This window comes from Passer domesticus, chromosome 25 (assembly GCF_036417665.1).
Source record: "Passer domesticus isolate bPasDom1 chromosome 25, bPasDom1.hap1, whole genome shotgun sequence".
Lineage (NCBI taxonomy): Eukaryota > Metazoa > Chordata > Aves > Passeriformes > Passeridae > Passer > Passer domesticus.
The window spans coordinates 4,362,341-4,382,129 of record NC_087498.1 but is presented as its reverse complement, the minus strand read 5'-3'; the positions used below and the strand labels follow the sequence as shown (position 1 = coordinate 4,382,129).

At 57.5% G+C, this 19,789-nt stretch overlaps 1 protein-coding gene across 1 annotated transcript; it reads left to right on the top strand.

The window, feature by feature from the left end:
* Positions 1–2,611: 2,611 nt before the first annotated feature.
* On the top strand, positions 2,612–19,031 carry MDFI (MyoD family inhibitor). Its single transcript, XM_064399056.1, has 4 exons — positions 2,612–2,764; positions 12,420–12,566; positions 16,793–17,011; positions 17,839–19,031. The coding sequence occupies exons 1-4, from the start codon at positions 2,695–2,697 to the stop codon at positions 18,093–18,095; spliced, it is 693 nt and encodes a 230-aa protein (XP_064255126.1). The 5' UTR covers positions 2,612–2,694; the 3' UTR covers positions 18,096–19,031.
* The last annotated feature ends 758 nt before the right edge of the window (positions 19,032–19,789 follow it).

Sequence of the window (19,789 nt, the reverse complement as noted above, 5' to 3'; positions counted from 1 at the left end):
CAGCTCTGGGGGGGCTACAGGGATCAGAAGTGGATGGGAAAGTTGGGGGAACCCTCACAGCTGAGCCCCCCGAGCCCCTCTGGCCCCTGCCAAGCTCCACATTCAGAATCTGCACTAAAAACCCCAGGGAGAGACCGAACCCACCCGAGCAGGAGCACACGGAGCTGTGTCTGCCAGGCCAGGCACAAAAGGGGCCAAATCCACGCCGGGAGCAGCTCCCAAAATCTCCAGAAATCAGCGGCAGGGCTGAGCAGAGCCATGAGAGATCCCGGTGTCCCAGGGACAGGACACTGGGCGCTGATTCTCACCCCGGGTGACAACTCTGCCTTCAGGACGGAGCTCCTGGGAAAACCCCCCCGGTCCAGCCCCGTTTCACCCCCAGGACGCCTCAGCCCCACTTCCTGACCCGTTTCCTTCCCATGGTGGCAGCCCCTGTCCCTCACCCCACCCAGCCACGCTGGTGACAGCAGAGGGTGTGACAGAGGTGGCAGCGGGGCAGTGCCACCAGCGAGGAGCCCCCAGGGCTGTTCCCGGCTCTGGAGCTGAAACTGCAGAGGGCAAAAGCCAGCGGGGCTGGGGCGAGGGCAGGAGTGACCCCGGGCCTGGCACGGGGACAGGGGGACAGGGGGACGGGGGGACAGGGTGACAGGGTGACAGGGTGGCAGTGGCACAGGGTGACAGGGTGGCAGTGGGACAGTGGCACAGGGTGACAGGGTGACAGTGTGGAAGTGTGGAAGTGTGGCAGTGGGACAGTGACACAGTGGCACAGTGGCAGAGGGTACCAGGGTGACAGTGTGGAAATGTGGCAGTGGCACAGTGGCACAGGGTGACAGTGGCACAGGGTGGCAGGGTGGCAGTGGCACAGGGTGACAGTGTGACAGGGTGACAGTGTGACAGGGTGGCAGGGTGACAGTGTGACAGGGTGGCAGGGTGACAGTGGCACAGGTGACAGTGGCACAGGTGACAGTGGCACAGGGTGACAGTCCCCACTGCCGGGCTGTCCCGTGGTGCCTCGCAGCGCCGGGCTCTCACACGCAGGAAAACAGGAAAACGCAGCGCTGGGACTAAAAACAACTTCACAAACATCCCACCGGCCCCTCGTGACGCTCGGCACGGGGACAAATCCTCGTGGGGCCCTGCGGGGACACGGCCCCGGCGCGAACCGGGAGCTGCGGGCTCGGGGTGTGCTGCTGCTGATCCTGATCCCGATCCTGATCCTGATCCTGATCCTGATCCTGATCCCAATCCCGACCCTGCTCCTGATCCCGATCCTGCTCCTGATCCTGATCCTGCTCCCGACCCTGATCCTGATCCTGATCCTGATCCTGATCCCGATCCCAATCCCGATCCCGATCCTGATCCTGTTCCTGATCCCGATCCTGATCCTGCTCCTGCTCCTGATCCTGCTGCTCCTGCTCCAGCCTGGGCTCCCCGGTGTCCCCAGTGTCACCGCCACCTCCGATCCCAGCAGCCCCCGGCATCGCCCCAGGCAGCCGAACCTCCTTTTCCAGTTGGGGAAACTGAGGCACGGGCGTTCCCAGGAGTCAGGGAATGAAGCTCCCCCTTGGCTTTGCTGCCTGGGGGAAGGTGGGCAGGCTGGAGCACCCACCCGGGGGGCTCCAACACCCACTCAGGGGGCTCCACCACCAATATGGGGTCCAAACACCCACCTGGGGGGGTTCCAACACCCGCTTGGGGCTCCAAACACCCACCCAGGGGAATCCACCACCCACCCGAGGGGTCCAAACCCCCCCCGGGGGCCGGAGCGCGGCTCCCCCCGCTGCTCCCCCCGCAGTTTCCCCCCGGGGCCGCAGCCCCGGCCGTGCAGTGCCAAAGGCGAGGCCGGCCCGGAGCCCCCTCCCCTGCCCCGCGCTCTCCCCCCGCCCGGCTCCGGCCCCCGGCAGCGGCTCCCGGAGCGCGGCGGGCTGGCCGCGCCTCTGCGCTCCCAACCTCTTTCCTTTTCTTTTTCTTTCTTTAATTTGATTTTTTTCTCTTTTTCTTTTTATTTTCTCTTTTTATTTTTTCTTTAATTTGATTTTTTCCTCTCTTTCTTTGTTTTTTATCCTCTTTTTCTTTTTTTCTTTAATTTGATTTTTTTCTCTTTTTCTTTTTATTTTCTCTTTTTATTTTTTCTTTAATTTGATTTTTTTCTCTCTTTCTTTGTTTTTTATCCTCTTTTTCTTTTTTTTTCTTTAATTTGATTTTTTTTCTCTTTCTTTTTATTTCCCCCACTTTTTCTTTCTTTTTCTTTAATTTGTTTTTCCTCTTTTTTCTTTTATTTCCCCCACTTTTTCTTTCTTTTTTTCTTTAATTTGATTTTTTCCTCTCTTTCTTTGTTTTTTTATCCTCTTTTTCTTTTTTCTTTAATTTGATTTTTTTTCTCTTGTCTCCCCTATTTTTCTTTTCTTTTTGTTTAATTTGATTTTTTTTCTCTTTTCCTTTTTTTTTTTTTTTTTTTTTTTTTTTGGAAGGAATTGGAGGCGAAAAAAAAAATAAAAAAGCCCGAGAGAAGCGAAGCCCAGCCCAGCGCAGCCCGGGCCGGCCCAGAGGCAGCCCCGGGCCCGGCCGGCCCCCGGCGCCGGGGGATGCGGGGCGGGCGCGGGGGCGGCGCGGAGCCCCGCGGGGCCCCAGGTGAGAGCGGCGGGACCCCGGCCCCGCTCCCGGCCCCGCTCCCGGCCCGCAGCTCCCGCACCCATGTCCCGGCCCGGCAGCCCCCGGCAGAGCCGCCCGGAGCAGCCCCGAGCCGAGCCCGCCCCGCCGCCAGGTACGGGGGGACAGGGGGGGACAGGGGGGGACATGGGGGGACACGGGGGGGACACGGGGGGGACAAAGGGGTGCGCGGGGTGGGGGACACGGAGGGGGGCGCGGCTGGAGCGCGGTGAGTGCTGTGAGCTCACCGGGAAGGTTTTGGGATCCCGGGGAAGGTTTTGGGATCTCAGGAATGGTTTTGGGATCCCAGGAAAGGTTTTGGGATTGCGGAGAAGGCTGCGGGATCATGGGGGAAGTTCTGGGATCCCAGGAAATGTTTTGGGATCGCGGAGAAAGCTGCGGGATCATGGGGAAAGTTCTGGGATCCCAGGGAAGGTTTTGGGATCCCAGGGAAGGTTTTGGGATCCCTAAGATGGCTGTGGGATCATGGGGGAGGCTTTGGGATCACGGAGAAGGTTTTGGGATCCCGGGAAAGGCTGTGGGATCCCGAGGAAAGCTTTGGGATCCCATGCAAAGTTTTGGGATCCCAGGGAAGGCTGTAGGATCCCGGGAAAGGTTTTGGGATCCCAGGGAAGGCTGTAGGATCCCGGGAAAGGTTTTGGGATCCCAGGGAGGGCTGTAGGATCCTGGGAAAGGTTTTGGGATCCCAGAGAAGGTTTTGGGCTCCCGAGGAAGGTTTTATGATCCCGGGGAAGGCTGTGGGATCGCGGGTAGGGTGTGTGCACGCGTGGGGGTGTGTGCAGAGCTCCCGGGGTGCATTTTGGGGGGCTCGGCTGGAATTTTGGGGCTGTGCAGGGTCAGGGAAGCAGGAGTGAGCGTGGCTGGGGTGCCAGTGGGATTTTGGGGGGTAGAACGGAGGCTGAGTGCTCGTGCAGGGCTGTGAGCAGCTGAGCGTGAGCTGGCCGTGCTTGTGTGATTGTGAACATCTGAGTGTGTGTTTTTGCAGGATTGTGAACATTTGAGTGTGTATTTCTGCCCCTGGCTGTGTTTGGGGGTGTGTTTGGGGGTTTGTGCAGGATTGTGAACATCTGAGTGTGTGTTTGTGTCCCTGGCAGTGTTTGGGTGTGAGTTTGGGTGTGATTGTGTGTGATTGTGACCATCTGAGTGTGTGTTTGTGCAGGACTGTGACCATCTCAGGCTGGTGCCCCTAGCAGTGTTTGGGGGTGTGTTTGGGGGTTTGTGCAGGATTGTGACCATCTGAGTGTGTGTTTGTGCCCCTGGCAGTGTTTGGGGGTGTTTGTGTGTGATTGTGACCATCTGAGTGTGTGTTTGTGCAGGATTGTGACCATCTGAGTGTGTGTTTGTGTGTGATTGTGACCATCTGAGTGTGTGTTTGTGCAGGATTGTGACCATCTGAGTGTGTGTTTGTGCCCCTAGCAGTGTTTGGGTGTGAGTTTGGGTGTGATTGTGTGTGATTGTGACCATCTGAGTGTGTGTTTTTGAACGCCTGTGACCATCCCAGGCCGTGCTGGTGTCCCGGCCGTGCTTTCCCGTGCCTGTGTTTGCTGTGAGCCCAGCAGCTGCCGGAGCCCGCCGGGATTTCACATCCCGAACCCTCCCAGTTTCTGTCCCGGGGCCAAGCCCGGGGAGCAGCCGGGGGGGTGCGAGTTAAACCCCCCGAGATGGGGCTGGGGGCTGCTCTGCAGCTCTGGGGGGGCTACAGGGGTCAGGCCGTGCAGAAGTGGATGGAAAAATTGGGGGACCCTCACAGCTGAGCCCCCCGAGCCCCTCTGGCCCCCGCCAAGCTCCATGTGCAAAATCTGCATTAAAAACCCCAGGGAGAGACCGAACCCACCCGAGCAGGAGCACACGGAGCTGTGTCTGCCAGGCCAGGCACAAAAGGGGCCGGGAACAGCCCCCAAAACCTCCAAAACCGGCGGCGGGGCTGATTTTTGGAGATTTTGGAGCCGCGGGCACGGCTCGGACCGGCACAGCGTGACCGGCCCCTGCCGGCTTTGGCCCCGGGCTCGGCCGGGCTTTGCAGAACTCATCCTCTTGTTCTCGTCCCCTGCTCTTCCAGCTGGGTCCCGCTCCAAACTCAGCCCCGGCAGCTGCAGGGGCTGATTTCCCTGCATTTCCTTCCTTTTCCAGGTGGGAAACGGCGAGCTGGGAATGCAAAGAGCTTTTTGCCAGGGCTCCCAGAGCCTGTGCCAGCAGCTGGGGGGGTTAAAAGTGGGTTCAAAATGTGTGGAATGCTTTGGGGGAAATGGGTTTGGAGCTTTTCTGCCTTCCCTGTGGCCACAGGGAGCTGCGGGGGGGTAGAGAGTGGCTCAGCCCCAGGTGGGCTGGTGGGCAGGAGCACTGGGAGCTGCCTGGGGACATCTGTGAGTGCCCAGCTCCGTGTTCCCAAACTTAAGGGGCATCCCTGACTGCCCAGTTCGGTGTTCCCATCTCAGAGGGGCATCTGTGAGTGCCCAGTTTGATGCGTCACTCTTGGGGACCTGTTGTCCCTGTTCCCTGTTGGAGGGGCATCCAACAGTGCCCAGTTTGCTGTTCCCAAATTTAAAGGGTATCCCTCAGTGCCCAGTTCAGTGTTCCCATCTTGGAGGGCCACCCATGAGTGCCCAATTCAGTGTGTCCCTGTTGGGGACCTGCTGTCCCTGTTCCCAAGTTTAAGGCGCATCCCTCAGTGCCCAGTTCACCATTCCCTGTTGGAGGGGCATCTGTGAGTGCCCAGTTTGGTGTTCCCAAATTTAAGGGGCATCCCTCAGTGCCCAGTTTGGTGTTGCCAAATTTAAGGGACTTCCATCAGTGCCCAGTTCAGCATTCCCTGTTGGAGGGGCATCCCTCAGTGCCCAGTTTGGTGTTCCCAAGTTTAAGGGGCATCCCTCAGTGCCCAGTTCCATTTTCCCACACTCAGGGGGTCTCACCTCCACCCCAAACCATTCTAAACCCCCTCCTCTTCCTCAGCCCCCCAGAGAGGAGCCCAGCTGTGACCTGAGCAGAGCTGACCCAGCTTTCAGCCTGATGGGGTGAGGGGCTCCCCCAGCTCTGTCTCCCCCTCCCAAACCCCCACTCCCCTCTCCCTCCTCCCTCCCCGTGTGGCTTTGGGGACGAGTGTGTCCCTGTGTCTGTCCCTGTGACACTCAGGAGCACAGCCCTGGTGGCTTGGGCCGGGGCCAGCGGCTCTGTCACGCAGCCCCGAGCCTGGGAATTCTCTCCCCATTCCCTTTCCCAAGTTTTACAAACCAGGCTGGCTCCTTTGGAGGGATAAACGGGGAAACTGAGGCACGGGGGTGGCGTGGCCCAGCTCAGCCAGCTCGGGCAGGGTTTGCTGCTGTTCCCCAGCTGCACACGGAGTTTTCTCCCAGAATTTTATCCCCTGGCACCTCCAGGGATGGGCTGGGTGCCACCACAGCTCCTCCCACCCGGCAGGGACCCGAAATAGCCACAGGTAGTTTGCAGAGAGAACAGGCCTCTGTTTGCCCTGGTAATTATTTTTTTTTAAGAGGAATTAACAGAAAACAGGAGGAAAAAACAAGAATTTTTTGCTTGGTGAGATGATCTTTCCTCCAGGGAGGGGGAGCAGGGACAGGGGGAAGGAGGAGAGGCTCTTTCCTCCTCCTCCTCCTCTTCCTCCTCCATGTGAGGACGGACACAAATCCATCTCCAGAAGCCAAACCTGGGACTGGCTCTGCTCATTCCCACTCCCTTTTCCCTTCCACATTTGCCACCCTCATGTCCCCAATCCCAGCTCGGGGTTTGGCACACACATTTCTCCTGAATTCCTTCTGCCTGTTCCCAAGGATTTTGCCCTGAGGTGTAAGAGGAGGCGGAAAAAGCTGTTGCGTGCTCAGCCCCAAACATGAAACATTCAGCCCCAAAAAAAGCCCTGGGGTGCCCCAAGCAGGGAATTCTCAGCAGGAATCACTCGGGAACCCTTTACTGAGACTCTCCTGTTCTGGGACAGGGGTAGGAACAAAGAAAAACCCATCCAAAATCAAAATAAATGGCTTTTTTCCATGTCTCAGCACTGATTTAAATGCAGGATTGCAGAGCTGCACGCATCCTCAAAGCGCAAAGAGCCCCTCCCGAAAAAAAAGCCCTGAAAGAAACAAAAATGTATTTTTCTTACCCCACAGAAAGAATTTTTTTGCAACATTTCTGCTTTTTCCTTCCAAGTTTTTCTTGTCAGCTCCCGAAAACGCTTCGCTGGTGTTTGTTCTTTGAACAACTGCAAAACTTACCAAGAAAAAGAAAAGAAACCCGAGGAGAAAAAAAAATAAAAAAGCAGATTTCTGGCTTTTTTCAAAGTTTCTGGGATTGAGCAAAACAAAGCTGGGCCTTGGGGCTGTGCTGCCCCTGCTGCTGCTCCAAATCCTGATTGAATTTCCTTGGAAAGCGCCTGCCTGGGAGCTGCAGAAACCCAAGCCCTCCTCGGGGTATTTGCTGCACTTCTGGCGATTTTTCCCAAATTTTTCCATGCCTGGAGTTTCCCCCTCCTGTGGGATGGGCACCAGCACCCCCAGGACAGCCCCAAAATCCCTTCCTGTGCCCCAAAAATTGGGAATTTTTGGGATTTGTGCATGTGAGAAGCCCCAGCCTGCAGAGAGTTCCGTGCTCCATCTCCACAGGATATTTCTTTGGGGAAAAAAACAATTTTTTGCCTCAGTTTCTCTCCCAACTGAGGCAGATTTTTAAGGAAAATCCCTGGAGCTCAGGGAAGGTGTGATGGGCGCTGGTTTCAATCCGTGCTGGGATGAAAGGGGCTGGAGAAATGCAGATTATTGAGCAGCTCCCGCTGATCCCCTCCTCAATTAACTTTTTTTTTTTAGGATTTAGGTTGGGAAGACACAATTTTTCCCTGGCAGGACCTGTGCTGGTTTAACCCCCAAGGTTACCCAATTACCTGCCTGGCTTGGGCCTTAATTACTGCCTCCATAATTTCTCCCTGCTCTGTAATTCCCAGGATCTCTGCTGCTCTCCAGCCTCCAGGGATAATTGCTTTTCCTTGAGGACGCCCAGGATTTCCTCCTGTGCCCTTCCTCCCCTGATTTCCCAGATTTTTCCATCTTTTGGGGAGTTTTCCTGCCCCAGGTGCTCCTCAAACTCAAATTCAGTCCCAGTCTGGGTCTTTTTCCTGTTGTTTTCCCATTGTTTTCCCCCATTCCCTGTCCCCACAGCGTGTTTGGGATGGTTTATGTTGGTTTTTGGTGCTGAGAGATGAGAAAAGGAACCTGGTCCTTCCCAGGTTGTTGTCCTGGGAAGTTTTCTTGTCCCTTTTTTTCCAGTCCAGCCTTAAAGATTCCTCCTTCCCTTGCACCTCCACACTGGAATGGTGCCTTAAGACTTACAAAATAGAAATATATTTACATTAAATCGATTTTTGCTGCATAAGGAATAATTCCCAGTGGCAGAGGTGCTTCTTGCAGGGAATTTATGTTTTGTTTTTCCTGAAAGACAAAAAAAAATTTATGTTTTGTCTGTCCTGAGACCCCTTGTAGGAGCAATTCTCGAATTAATTTGGTTTGGCAGGAGCTGATGGAGCCTTGGGGGGATGGGGTTTGTGGGGACACCGACCTGGAATTGGGGTTTTGTCACCGAGGTCAAACTCCCAGCAGGGATGGACTGGATGGACGCTGCTCCTGGCCTGTCTGGCCCCAAAATTCCTCCCTCCCTTCCCACCCAAATTCTATAAATAACAAATAACAACAACTCCCAGCCTGCTGAGCTATTTGGGGTTTTTGTGGGGTTTTTTTTTTTGTGCTTTGTTTTGCTTTTTGTGCGTTTAGGAAGTCACTTCTCACAGAAACCACTTTGTTTTTTCACTGCATTCCTCGTTGTTCCTGTTTATCCAAAGCTTTGCCCAGGTGAGGCCAGAGGTTTTCCAGGTGGGAAGCAAAGCTGTGCTGGATGTGTCCAGGCCTTGCTTTGGGCATCTCTCCTTCCCTTCCCACCCTTCTTTCCTTTCCCTGCCTGTCCCAGAGCCTGAGGCAGCCTCGGTGCATTCATTTCAGACTGAGTGTAAATAAGGCTTTGGGATTTCTCCCAGCCAAGCAAACTTTCCAACCAGGATTTTGCTTCCCTCTGCTCCCACCTGGCTCAGGGGATGGGAAGGATTTGTTCTGGTGTCTTCTTCTGCACTGGAAACCTGAAATATCCCTGAAATATCCCTGAAATACCCCTGAAATACCCCTGGAATACCCCTGCCTTTTGTTTGTCCAGCTCTTTGGGAATGCTGAGCTCAGCTCGTCAGGAATTCCCACTGGGAGCACAAATTTCTTTTCCTCTGGGGCAACCCCAGAAGCTCCTGCATCCCCCAAGGCCTCCCTGCATGCCCAGAGGGATGTTGGAACTTTGGAATTTGCAGGAATTTTGCAGTTACAGCCATGAGCTTCCAGCTTCTTTGCATCTCTCCATTCTCCTGTCCTCTTTTCCCATCCCCCTGATGGATTCTGGAGCTCCTTGATGTCTCGGGACTTCCATGACGGATGGATTTGGACTTTGGGATCGGGGAGAATAATCAGAAAACCGGCTCCATGTGCATGTCCTGGGCTTGGCAGGAGACAGCAGCTCCAGCTCTATCACTCTGCTGATCTCTGGTACCTCGGGGCAGTGCTGTGATTTACTGAACTGGAGTTATTGTTTTGGAATGTCTCGGTTCCTCTGTTCCCAAAAAACAGAGATCTGAGCTGCTCTCCCACATCTCCCTTGTGCTGCTCCCCAGAGCAGAGACCTGGACTCATCCCAGGCTCTGGGATTTGCCCTGGCCAGGAAGGGCCTGGGGGTGCAGCAGTTTTGGGGAAAAGTGAGAGATGTCCCATCCCAAGGGCTGCTCCCCTTAGGGTTTGGCCCAGGCTCGCTGTTGGTTTTAAACCTGACAAATTCAGCTCAAGCCTGGTCCTGTTCTGGGAGCAGCAGGGAAAGGGATCCAGAAGGGATCCAGCTGGGCAGGGCAGGGATTGGGGAATTTAGAGGAGGAGAGGGAGCTGGGAGCTGTGGGATGAGCCTGTGCCTGTGAGGGAAGGGTCTGTTCACCTCCCGCTGTGCCTGCAGAGCTGCTGCCTCTTCTTGGGGGCATTTTGGGAGCTGCTGCTCGAGCACTTCCCAGGGCATTCCCTCTGCACTTCCCAGGGCATTCTCTCTGCATTTCCCTGAGCATTCCCTCTTCATTTTCCTGAACATTCCCCCTGCATTTCCCAGGGCATTGCCTGTGTATTTTCTAGGGCATTCCCTGTGCCCTTCCCAGGGCATTCTCTCTGCATTTCCCTGAGCATTCCCTCTACATTTCCCAGGGAATTACCTGCACCCTTCCCTGAACATTCCCTCTGCACTTCCCAAGGCATTCCCTCTGCATTTCCCAGGGCATTCCCTCTGTATTTCCCTCAGCATTCCCTCTTCATTTTCCTGAACATTCCCCCTGCATTTCTCAGGACATTCCCTCTGCATTTCCCTTTGCATTTCCTGTGCCCTTCCCTGAACATTCCCTCTTCATTTTCCTGAATATTCCCTCTGCATTTCCTTTTGCATTCCCTGTGTCCTTCCCTGAGCATTCCCCCTGCATTTCCTGAACATTCCCTCTGCATTTCCCTTTGCATTCCCTCTGCATTTCCCTGCGGATCCCAAAGGTCAGGAAGCTGTGGGGCAGGAGCTGTGGGGTCTGTGCTGAGCCCACACCTGCCCAGCTTCTCCCGGCCCCTCCTGGTTCCTTTCCCCCCCATTCCACGGGCTCAGCCCCATCCCCACATTCCCTGCAGCAGCCTGTGGGACGCGAGGCAGGGAAGGATCAGCTCACCCAAACTTCATTCCTGCCTATTTTTGTCCCTCCCCTGGCCAGCTTGTTCCCGGGGGAGTTAATTTAATTGCCACCTTCCTCCCTGCGTGGCTGCGGTTGTGTGTGAGCCCTTGTGCAGGGTAATTACAAGTGTGAAGTGGACATTGGTAGGGACGAGCCTGGGCTCCATCCCAGCCGGAGCAGCAGCCTGGATGTCCCTGTGGATCCACCCAGCCAGGGCTCCAGCCTGTCCTTGTCCCCAGGAACGGGCACACAGGGGGCAGGGGGTGCTCTGGAGGCAGCACAGAGGGGCAGGGGCAGCGATCTGCTGAGCTCAGCCCTTCTCGGGGCAGGGATCTGCTGAGCTCAGCCCTTCTCCTGTGCTGCCCCTGATTTTCCAGCCCTTTTTCCCAATCCCTGACCCGCAGGGAAGGGGGTCTGGGGGTGACGGGGCTGGTTTGGGCAGCCCTGAGGGGTTTTGAGCCCTGAGCACCCTCAGGACACCTCACAGCAGAAACCAGAGCTCGGAGACTGTGAGAGCTTCACCTCTGGCTCCGCTCAGAGCTCCTCATCCTTGGCATGGGACATCTCTCGCTTTCCCCCAGAACTCCTGCACCCCCAGCCCCTTCCTGGCCATCCTCACCATCCATTTCCCACGCTCATCCACCAGGATTGCACATCTGCCTTTGGATCAGGGCTGGCCGGGGCGGGTCCAGGCTGTGGGATGTGATTCACCCCACACCTCTGCACCCGTGGGGAGATGACAGCCTGCTCTCCTCACCTCTCCATTTTGCTCCAGGCTTTTTCCAGAGGCATGGCAATGGCTTTTCTCCCATCTGGGGCTCACATGCTCGCGCTCCATTGGGATTTGGAGCCGATGCTGTCGTGCAAAATTCAGCTGGAGCTGCTGGGGTTCCCTTGGTTGAGCCCCAAAATCGCCTCAGCTGTGAGAGCTGTGAGCAGAGCTCTGGGCTGGGATGAGTTTTCCTTCCCAAAAAAAAACCAACCAAACAAACAAACCAACCCTGTTTCAGGAGCTCCAGCACCCCAGGCTGGATCTGCACCCTGGGGAGGGGAAACTGAGGCACGTGGATGACTTTGGAGTGTGTTGTGGAGCTGAGCAGCATCACTCCAGACCGGCTGCAGCATTTCCAGCTCCTGCTGATCCCGGGGTGCAGCTGGAACCCCCCAGCTTCCCTCGTTATGCTCCTTTTAATAATACTGATATTTAATTATCTCTGCCCTCCTTTCCTCCTCCGCCCTGGTGTGTGGAACCCTGGTTTCATGGAGGATAATGAGGCGTCCCAGGCCTCTTTCCCCCTCCCGTGCCCTCCCTGGCTGCTTGCAGGGCTCCTGTTCCAGCCAGGGCAATTATGGCTCTCTGCTCTCCCTCCCTCTGCCCAGCCTATAATTTAGTTTTATATAAAGTGCGTTCCAGCCCCTGTTGTGCAAGACGTTGCTATTCCAGGGGATGGGCTGGGAGGGGGCTGGGGTGGTGTGGCATGGCACCGAGCCCCCCCTGGGCACCCCAAATTCCCCAGGGGATGGAGCAGCCCGCTCCCAGCAGCGCTGGAGGTGATCCTGCCTCCTCCTGCCTTTCTGCAGGGGGTGTTGGGCACCGGGATTTCTCCCATGGGGAATAATTCAGCTCCTTGCAGGTTTTTCCTGCCCCAGCGAGGGGTCCTGCAGAGGCTGCTGCTGCTGCAGAGTGCAGGAGGACGAGGGAAGGTGGCAGGCAGCTCCCGCAGGGAACACAGTGGCTCTTTCATGGGAAGGGGGGGATGAAAAATCCAGCTTGGACCGCTGGGTGTAACCAGATCCCTCGGCTTTTTGGAGAAGGAATGCGAGAGCTCGGGGAGGCTTTTTGGGATGGCGCTGCAGCGGGGTGAGCAGCTGCGGAGCGATGCTGCCCAAACCCGCAGGCTGCGTGCCACGGGGATGCGGCTCGGGAATCAGAGCCCGACCCCAAAATTTGACCCCAAAATTTCTCTTGCAGAGGTGCCCGAGCCTTCGCTCCCCGTCCCGAGGCAGATCCCGGCGGATCCCCGGTGCCCCACGGTGCCGAAGAAGGACAAAGCCCTGGAAGGGGACAAATCCCCGGTGACAGTGCTGCCCAAAGGCCCCCGGGCCGAGGCTGTGACATGTGAGTGTTCTCCACCAAAAAGCAGGGCAGAGGTGGGAACCCGGCTCCTCCTGGCTTTGTTCCTCGCCACATCAAAGCTCGAAGCCAGCCTGAGTCACCTGGAGAGGTGAAAGTGAAGGGCGGCTCCCAGGGGTGGCTCCGGTGCCCTCGGAGCGGCTGCAGCTGCTCTGGGAAGGGTTGGGGCTCTCCGGGGGCTGTGGTGGGAAGAGGGATGAGCCTGCCCGGGAAAGGAGCATCCCCCAAAACCCAGGGGGTGAGAGGAGACCCACAAAGAATGTTCTCATGGGCATGGCCCTGGGATGTCTCCATGGCACAGAATTTCCATGGGGCACAGCCCCAGGATGTCCCTGTGCCACAGCCTCAGGATGTCCCTGTGCCATAGCCCCGGGATGTCCCTGTGCCACAGCCCCAGGATGTCCCCGTGTCACATTCCCACCATGTCTCGTGCCTCAGCCGCTCTCAGGGGCAGAAGCAGCCGTGTCCCTCTGGGCCAGCTCTTGCCTTGGAAACTCCAGGGCAAGGGTGAGGCTGAGCCGGGCCTGGCTGAGCCGGGCCTGGCTGAGCAGAACTGGCTGAACCGGGCCTGGCTGAACCAGGCCTGGTTGAGCTGGGCCCAACTGAGCCGGGCTGGCTGAACCAGGCCTGGCTGAGTCGAGCCTGAATGAGCTGAGCCTGGCTGCCCTGGGCCTGGCTGAGCCGGGCCTGGCTGAGCCTGGTTTTGCTGCAGGCGATGGCAGGGCCTGGCAGCACCTCCCAAACTCTGCTGCCGGTGCCCCCGGCCGTGTGGGATGGGGCAGGGCCGGGTGGGGTGAGGCAGGGCCGTGTGGGGTGCCCCTGGCCGTGTGGGGTGAGGCAGGGCCGTGTGGGGTACCCCCAGCCGTGTGGGGTGCCCCCGGCCGTGTGGGGTGAGGCAGGGCCGGGTGCCCTCGCTCCGTGGCGGGGCAGGGCTGGGGGAGCGCCGCTGGCAGCTGTGGGAGCCTCTCCTGGAGCCGTCCATCCCTCCCTGGCCCCCAGCCCGATCCCAGCCTTTCCCTCCCATTCCCTTTCTGCTGGATGCCAGCTTCCCCTTCCAAGGGGTGTAAAGTGGATGGGAGCTGCCCAGGGGGATGGGGGCGGCTGGGAGCGGGGCTGGCCCTGCGGAGGGCGGCAGGGCAGAGGGCAGCGGGTGCTGCAGCGAGGACAGCGCACGTTTCCTGCGCCTGAGCCCTGGCGCGGCGGCCGCGGGCTGGGCCGGCTGCCCACAGACATTCTGCACGCCTGAGTCACACCGCAGCCGCTGCACAGCCCCCTCCCCAGCCCAGCCCAGCCCCCGCGGCTGCCAGGGGTTCGGGCTCCATCCTCCTGGTGCTGCTGAAGGGACCTTTCCCTCTCCTCGCTGGGAAAGGAGCAGCGTCACCTCTGGTGTCCCCACTCCTCACTGCGCTGCTCTGGGGGGGGGGTCACATTGGTTTTTGGGGGTTATTCCCATTTTGGCGGCACATTTAGGCTCTCCCATGGGATGGTGGCATTCCTGTGCCAGCCTGGCTCGTGCAGGCTCGGGAGGGGAGGGCAGAAGGGGCTGGAGGGTGCAGGGTCACGTCCTTGCCCACCAGTGCCAGGACTGGCCCCTCTGAGGCTCAGCTCTGTGCTCAAATCCAGTTCTGCAGCATTTTGGAACGTTGGGGTTCTGTGTGTTAAGGCACGAGCAGCAGACCCAGGTGGGCACAATATTCCAAGCCCTGGCAGTGGCTCAGGGAAAGTCCCAGCAGGGGGACCCCGGTGATGCTGCCCTGGGACACTGAGGGGATCCAGGAGCATCACCTCAGTGGGAAGCCCAAAGTGAACATCCAGGAGGTTTTTGGTTATTGAAGAGCTGTAGACAGGCAGTTTCCCCCACAATCCTGTTTTCCAGGGCTGGTCCCCCCACTCCTGCATCACTGGGGAGCTGAAGGTGCCTCTTTCAGCAGAACTTTGGCCTCGTGTCTTAAAGGCTGTCCTACACAAATGGAAGCTGTTTTCCCTCACTTTGAGGGGGGGGGGATTCCTGGCTGCCTTAGGCTGCCCCTCGCCAGGGCCAGAGCGTGATTTTGATTTACAAACAGTTTAATCTGAGGAATGCAGCGAGGTGGGGAGCGCCAAGTGCATCCTGCTGCAGTCCCAGGGAATCCAGCTGCCGTCCCAGGCTGCTGAGCTGCTGCTGCCTCCCTCTTCACTCAGCCCCTGCCCAGCTCCCTGCAGGCTCAGCCCCTCCTGGCACAGCCTGGGCACCGTGGTCACCTCGGTGCCATCTCGGGGCACACACGAGGCAGGAGAGGGCACACGGGTAGTGAACGCTCCATGAGGATTTTAGGAAGGGGAGACATTCCCTGTTTTATCCAAGGCCTGCTTTCTGTCTCCCACCTCTCCTGCTCTCAGCCCACTCTTCCCGCTCCGCTCTGGTTATTTTAAGTTCCCTTCCCAGCGGGTGTCAAAGACCAAGCTCCCACTTTAACCTCCCTCTGCGGCCCAAGCCCAGCTCAGCCTGCTCAAACCAAGCACTGGGACCATCCACTTGTGTCTTTCACCTTCCATCTGTTTTATTTTCACCTTCCACCCACTTCATTTTCACCTTCTATCTGTTTTATTTTCGTGGATGCAGGACAGGGACCGCCTGTGCCCTGCACAGAAAGCAGCTCCTGTTCCCTGGTGCCAAGAGGTGCCTTTGCCCTCGAGCCTCTCCTCTGAATCATCCCTTGTTTACTGCCATGGCAGTGGAAAAGCAAAGTTTGGCCGAAGCACCACCAGACAGGAATTTTATTTTATTTTATTTTATTTTATTTTATTTTATTTTATTTTATTTTATTATTTATTTATTTTATTTTATTTTATTTTATTTTATTTTTAATTTTTTATTATTATTTTATATATTTTATTTTATTTTATTTATTTTATTTTATATATTTTTATTATTTTTTAATTTTATTTTAAAATTTATTTTATTTTATTTTATTTTATTTTATTTTATTTTATTTTATTTTATTTTATTTTATTTTATTTTATTTTACTTTACTTTACTTGTGGCATTACTGAGGAGGATGGTGGCTGCTGGAACCTTGTGCTGGTTCCCAGTCCTCTCCCAGGCGAGGATGAGGAGGCAGCGTGGGCACAGCCCCCCCTGTGGCTGTGGCAGGACACAGGGCTGCGGCAGGAGGGGCTGGGAGGAGGCACAGCCACAGCTCTGCGTTATTTCCCTCCTCCTGCAGAGAAGTTCAGCCAGAGGTTGCAGAGCCCTCGGGAAGCGGCCGGTGTCTGGGCTGGCTCTGCGCGGCTGCCTCGCGGTGGGGACACCCCGCAGCTCTGCCCGGCACCTCGGTGCCTTCATCCCTGCTGGCCATGCAGGCCACCTCCTCCTTCCGCTCCTCTGAGCTTCAGCCCATCCTTCACGACAAATCTTCATTTCTTGGGGTTTTTCCATCCCTTCCTCTCTCTGGAGCCTTTGCCTCCTTCTCTCCAGCCACCTTTTCCACATCTGCTGTTCCATCTCCCTCCTCTTGGGCCATCCATCCACCAGCTCACTCCATATCCACCTGGGACCAGATTCCCCTTTTCCTCCAGGGTCTGGGCACGTGTTTCTTGTCACCCTGATTTTTAAAGATTTTCTAAACCTTCTGATATTTACATTCTCGTAACTAACTTTCTCACTTTCTGTAAATAACTTATTGTTCTGCATTCTTTTATGGAGGAGGACAAATTTGACGGACTGTTGGTTTGTCCAGTGTCATTGGAGAGGTGGCACTGCCACCCTCCAATCCACTGCCACCTTTGGAAACCTATAAATGCTGGAGTCAGAAAATAAAAATTCCTTTTTACCTTGGAGAGAGCCGCGAGTCCGCGTCGTGTTGTTTTGTGCCCTGTAGTGACAATTTCTCCTGGTGGAGAGGGCAGGGTGGGTAACGTACTTTCTCACTTTCTGTAAATAACTTACTGTTCTGCATTCTTTTATGGAGGAGGACAAATTTGACGGACTGTTGGTTTGTCCAGTGTCATTGGAGAGGTGGCACTGTCACCCTCCAATCCACTGCCACTTTTGGAAACCTATAAATGCTAGAGTCAGAAAACAAAAATCCCTTTTTACCTGGGAAAGAGCCGCGAGTCCGCGTCGTGTTGTTTCGTGCCCTGTGGTGGCAGTTTCTCCTGGTGAAGAGGGCATGGTGGGCAACCTGCTGCTCTCCCTGGCAGGGTGGGTAACGTGCTGCTCTCCCCTCCAGGCCAGCCCCAGGTGCGACCACCCCCGCAGCCCCCCGGGCCCTGCACGCAGCTGCTGCCCAACGGCGAGGCGGGCAACGGGAGCTGCCGGGCCGCGCCCGGCGCGCAGAAACCGCCGCGGAAGCTGCAGCCGCACCACTCCATCAACAGCCAGAGCAGCAAGAAGAGCAAGGGCAGCTCCAAGTCGCCCTCTTCCCACATCCCCATTGAGGCGCAGGAAGGTACTGGCTCAACCCTGGCGGTCTCTTCTCCTTCCAGCCATTCTCCTTGGGCCCCTCATCCCATGGGATCTCTTGGGTGGCACCATGTGAACCCTCAAGCCCCTCCTCCCTTGGGATCTCTTGGTGGCATTCTCCAAACCCTTGAGCCCCTCAACCCTTGGGATCTCTTGGGTGGCACCCTGTGAACCCTCAAGCCCCTCATCCCTTGGGATCTCTTGGTAACACCCTCCAAGTCCTCGAGCCCCTCATCCCTCGGGATCTTTTGGGTAGAACCCTCAGGCCCCTCATGCGTTGGGATCTCTTGGGTGGCATTCTCTAATCCCTGAGCCACTCATCCCTTGAGATCTCTTGGTAACACCCTCCAAGTCCTCGAGCCCCTCATCCCTTGGGATCTTTTGGGTGGAACCCTCAGGCCCCTCATGCATTGGGATTTCTTGGTGGCATTCTCCAAGCCCTGGGCCCCTCATCCCTTGGGGTCTCTTGGTGGTATCCAAGTCCTTGAGCCCTTCATCCCTTGAGATCTTTTGGGTGGAACCCTCAAGCCCCTCATCCCTTGGGATCTCTTGGTGGCACCCTCCAAGCCCAGCAGACCCCTGGACCCTCCTGGAGGCCTCTGCAGGGCGGGCGCTGAGCAGGGCCATCTCCTGTCCTCCAGAATTGGTCTCTCCTGAGGGCTGGGTGTTGAGGGAGAGCCCTGGGGCAGTGGCTGCCTCCCAGCCCTGTTTCCCCTCCCTTCCATGAGTTCCTGAGGGAGGATTTCCACCCTCGTGCTGCTCCCCCAGCACCTGCCATGCCTGGCTTTGTCTCACCCGCGCGTTCCTCCCCAGACTGCTGCGTCCACTGCATCCTCTCCTGCCTCTTCTGCGAGTTCCTGACCCTCTGCAACATCGTGCTGGACTGCGCCACCTGCGGCTCCTGCACCTCCGAGGACTCCTGCATCTGCTGCTGCTGCTGCAACTCGGGCGAGTGCGCGGACTGCGACCTGCCCTGCGACATGGACTGCGGCATCATCGACGCCTGCTGCGAGTCCGCCGACTGCCTGGAGATCTGCATGGAGTGCTGCGGGCTCTGCTTCTCCTCCTGAGGGGCTCTGCTGGGGGGGGACCCGCACGGGACCCCCCGGACTGTCCCCCAGAGGGCGAGGAGCTGGCCGGTCCCGGAGGAGGAGGAGGAGGAGGAAGAGAGAGAATCCCCCGCTGGAATCCTCGTCCTTGGAGCCGTGTCCTGCCCGGGGAAGGGTGACCCCAGAGGACTGCGGGGGCTCTGGGGGTGTCCTGGCCTGCTCTACCTCTGCCAGCACTGGGGGGCACCGCGGGAGCCTCCTGCCACCTGAGCCGAGAGCAGGAGAGCTTGTCACACAGAGCCAGCCCAGAACTGGGGACAGCCTGTCACACAGAGCCACCCCAGCCTTGGGGACAGCTGTCATACAGAAACACCCCAGCACTGGGGACAGCCCATCCTGCAGAGCCACCCCAGCCTTAGGGACAGCTGTCACACAGAGCCAGCCCAGCACTGGGGACACCCAGTCCCACAGAGCCACCCCAGCTCCTGGCGTTGGGGACAGCCCGTCCTGCTGCCACCACCCCAGGACACTCCAGGGGTTACAGGGGTGGCACGGAGCAGGGACATCACCCAGGCTGGGTGACCCGTGGGCACTGGGACACGCTGGAACCCCCACCCCTCTGCGTGGTCCCCAGCTGGGGGACACGTCCTGCCAGGCCCCTGCCCCCAGTGCCCAAGTGCAATACCCACAGAAGCTTTTCCTGCAGCTGTGCCAAGCTCTGTGTGTCCCCCGTGTGTCCCCCGTGTGTCCCCCGTGTGTCCAGGCATGGTGGGGCAGGATGGCGTGGCTTGGTTGGTGCCAAATGACCCCCAGCAGTTGCTGGCCCCATCCTGGTGACAGAGGTGGGGGTGGCAGACACCCCTCAGACGGTCTGGGGGGACGGGAGGGGAAGTGTCACAGTATTTTATATTTTTTTGTTCCTTTTTACTGTAAATAAAGGTCTTTCTTCATTTCTGACTGGCGGCTGGCCCAGCACGTGCTCTGCAGGGCCCTCCCTGGAGACAGAGGCTCCGTGTCCCCTGTCCCTGCGGCCCGTCCTGCTCCCAGCTGGCTTTGGGGACATGGGACAGGTCAGTGAAAGCCACAGCATGCTCCTGTTTGCTCCTTGTGCTGGGAAGGAAAATGCAACAGGACTCTCTGTCCTTGGCTTCGGGGAACAGGTTGAGGTCCTGGAGTGCCCTGGCTGCCCTGGGACAAACCCTGGGACAAACCCTGGGACAAACCCTGGCCTGCCCTGGGACAAACCCTGGGACAAACCCTGGCTCCTTTGGGACAAACCCTGGGCTCCCCTGGGACAAACCCTGGCTCCTCTGGGACAAACCCTGGCCTGCCCTGGGACAAACCCTGGGCTCCTTTGGGACAAACCCTGGGACAAACCCTGGCTCTCCTGGGACAAATCCTGGCTGCCCTGGGACAAACCCTGGCTCCTTGTCCCACCATCCCTGGGATGTCCCCTGCTCTGAGCTGCTTCACCAGCCCCAGGGCACAAATTCCCCAAAGGAGAAAATAAATTATGCACCTTCCTGTGGAAGGGCTGGGCCTGGTGAGGTCGCTGCCCTTGGAATTGGGGTGGCTTTGGCCACTCCTGCCCTGGGTGGGACCCCACCCGTGCCAGGCCATGCCAGCAGGGTCAGGGACCCCGACCCCACTCCAGGGTCTCGCTGCCCTTGGAAAGGCTCTGCTGGCCCAGCTCAGCTGCTGCCGGGGCTGAAGCT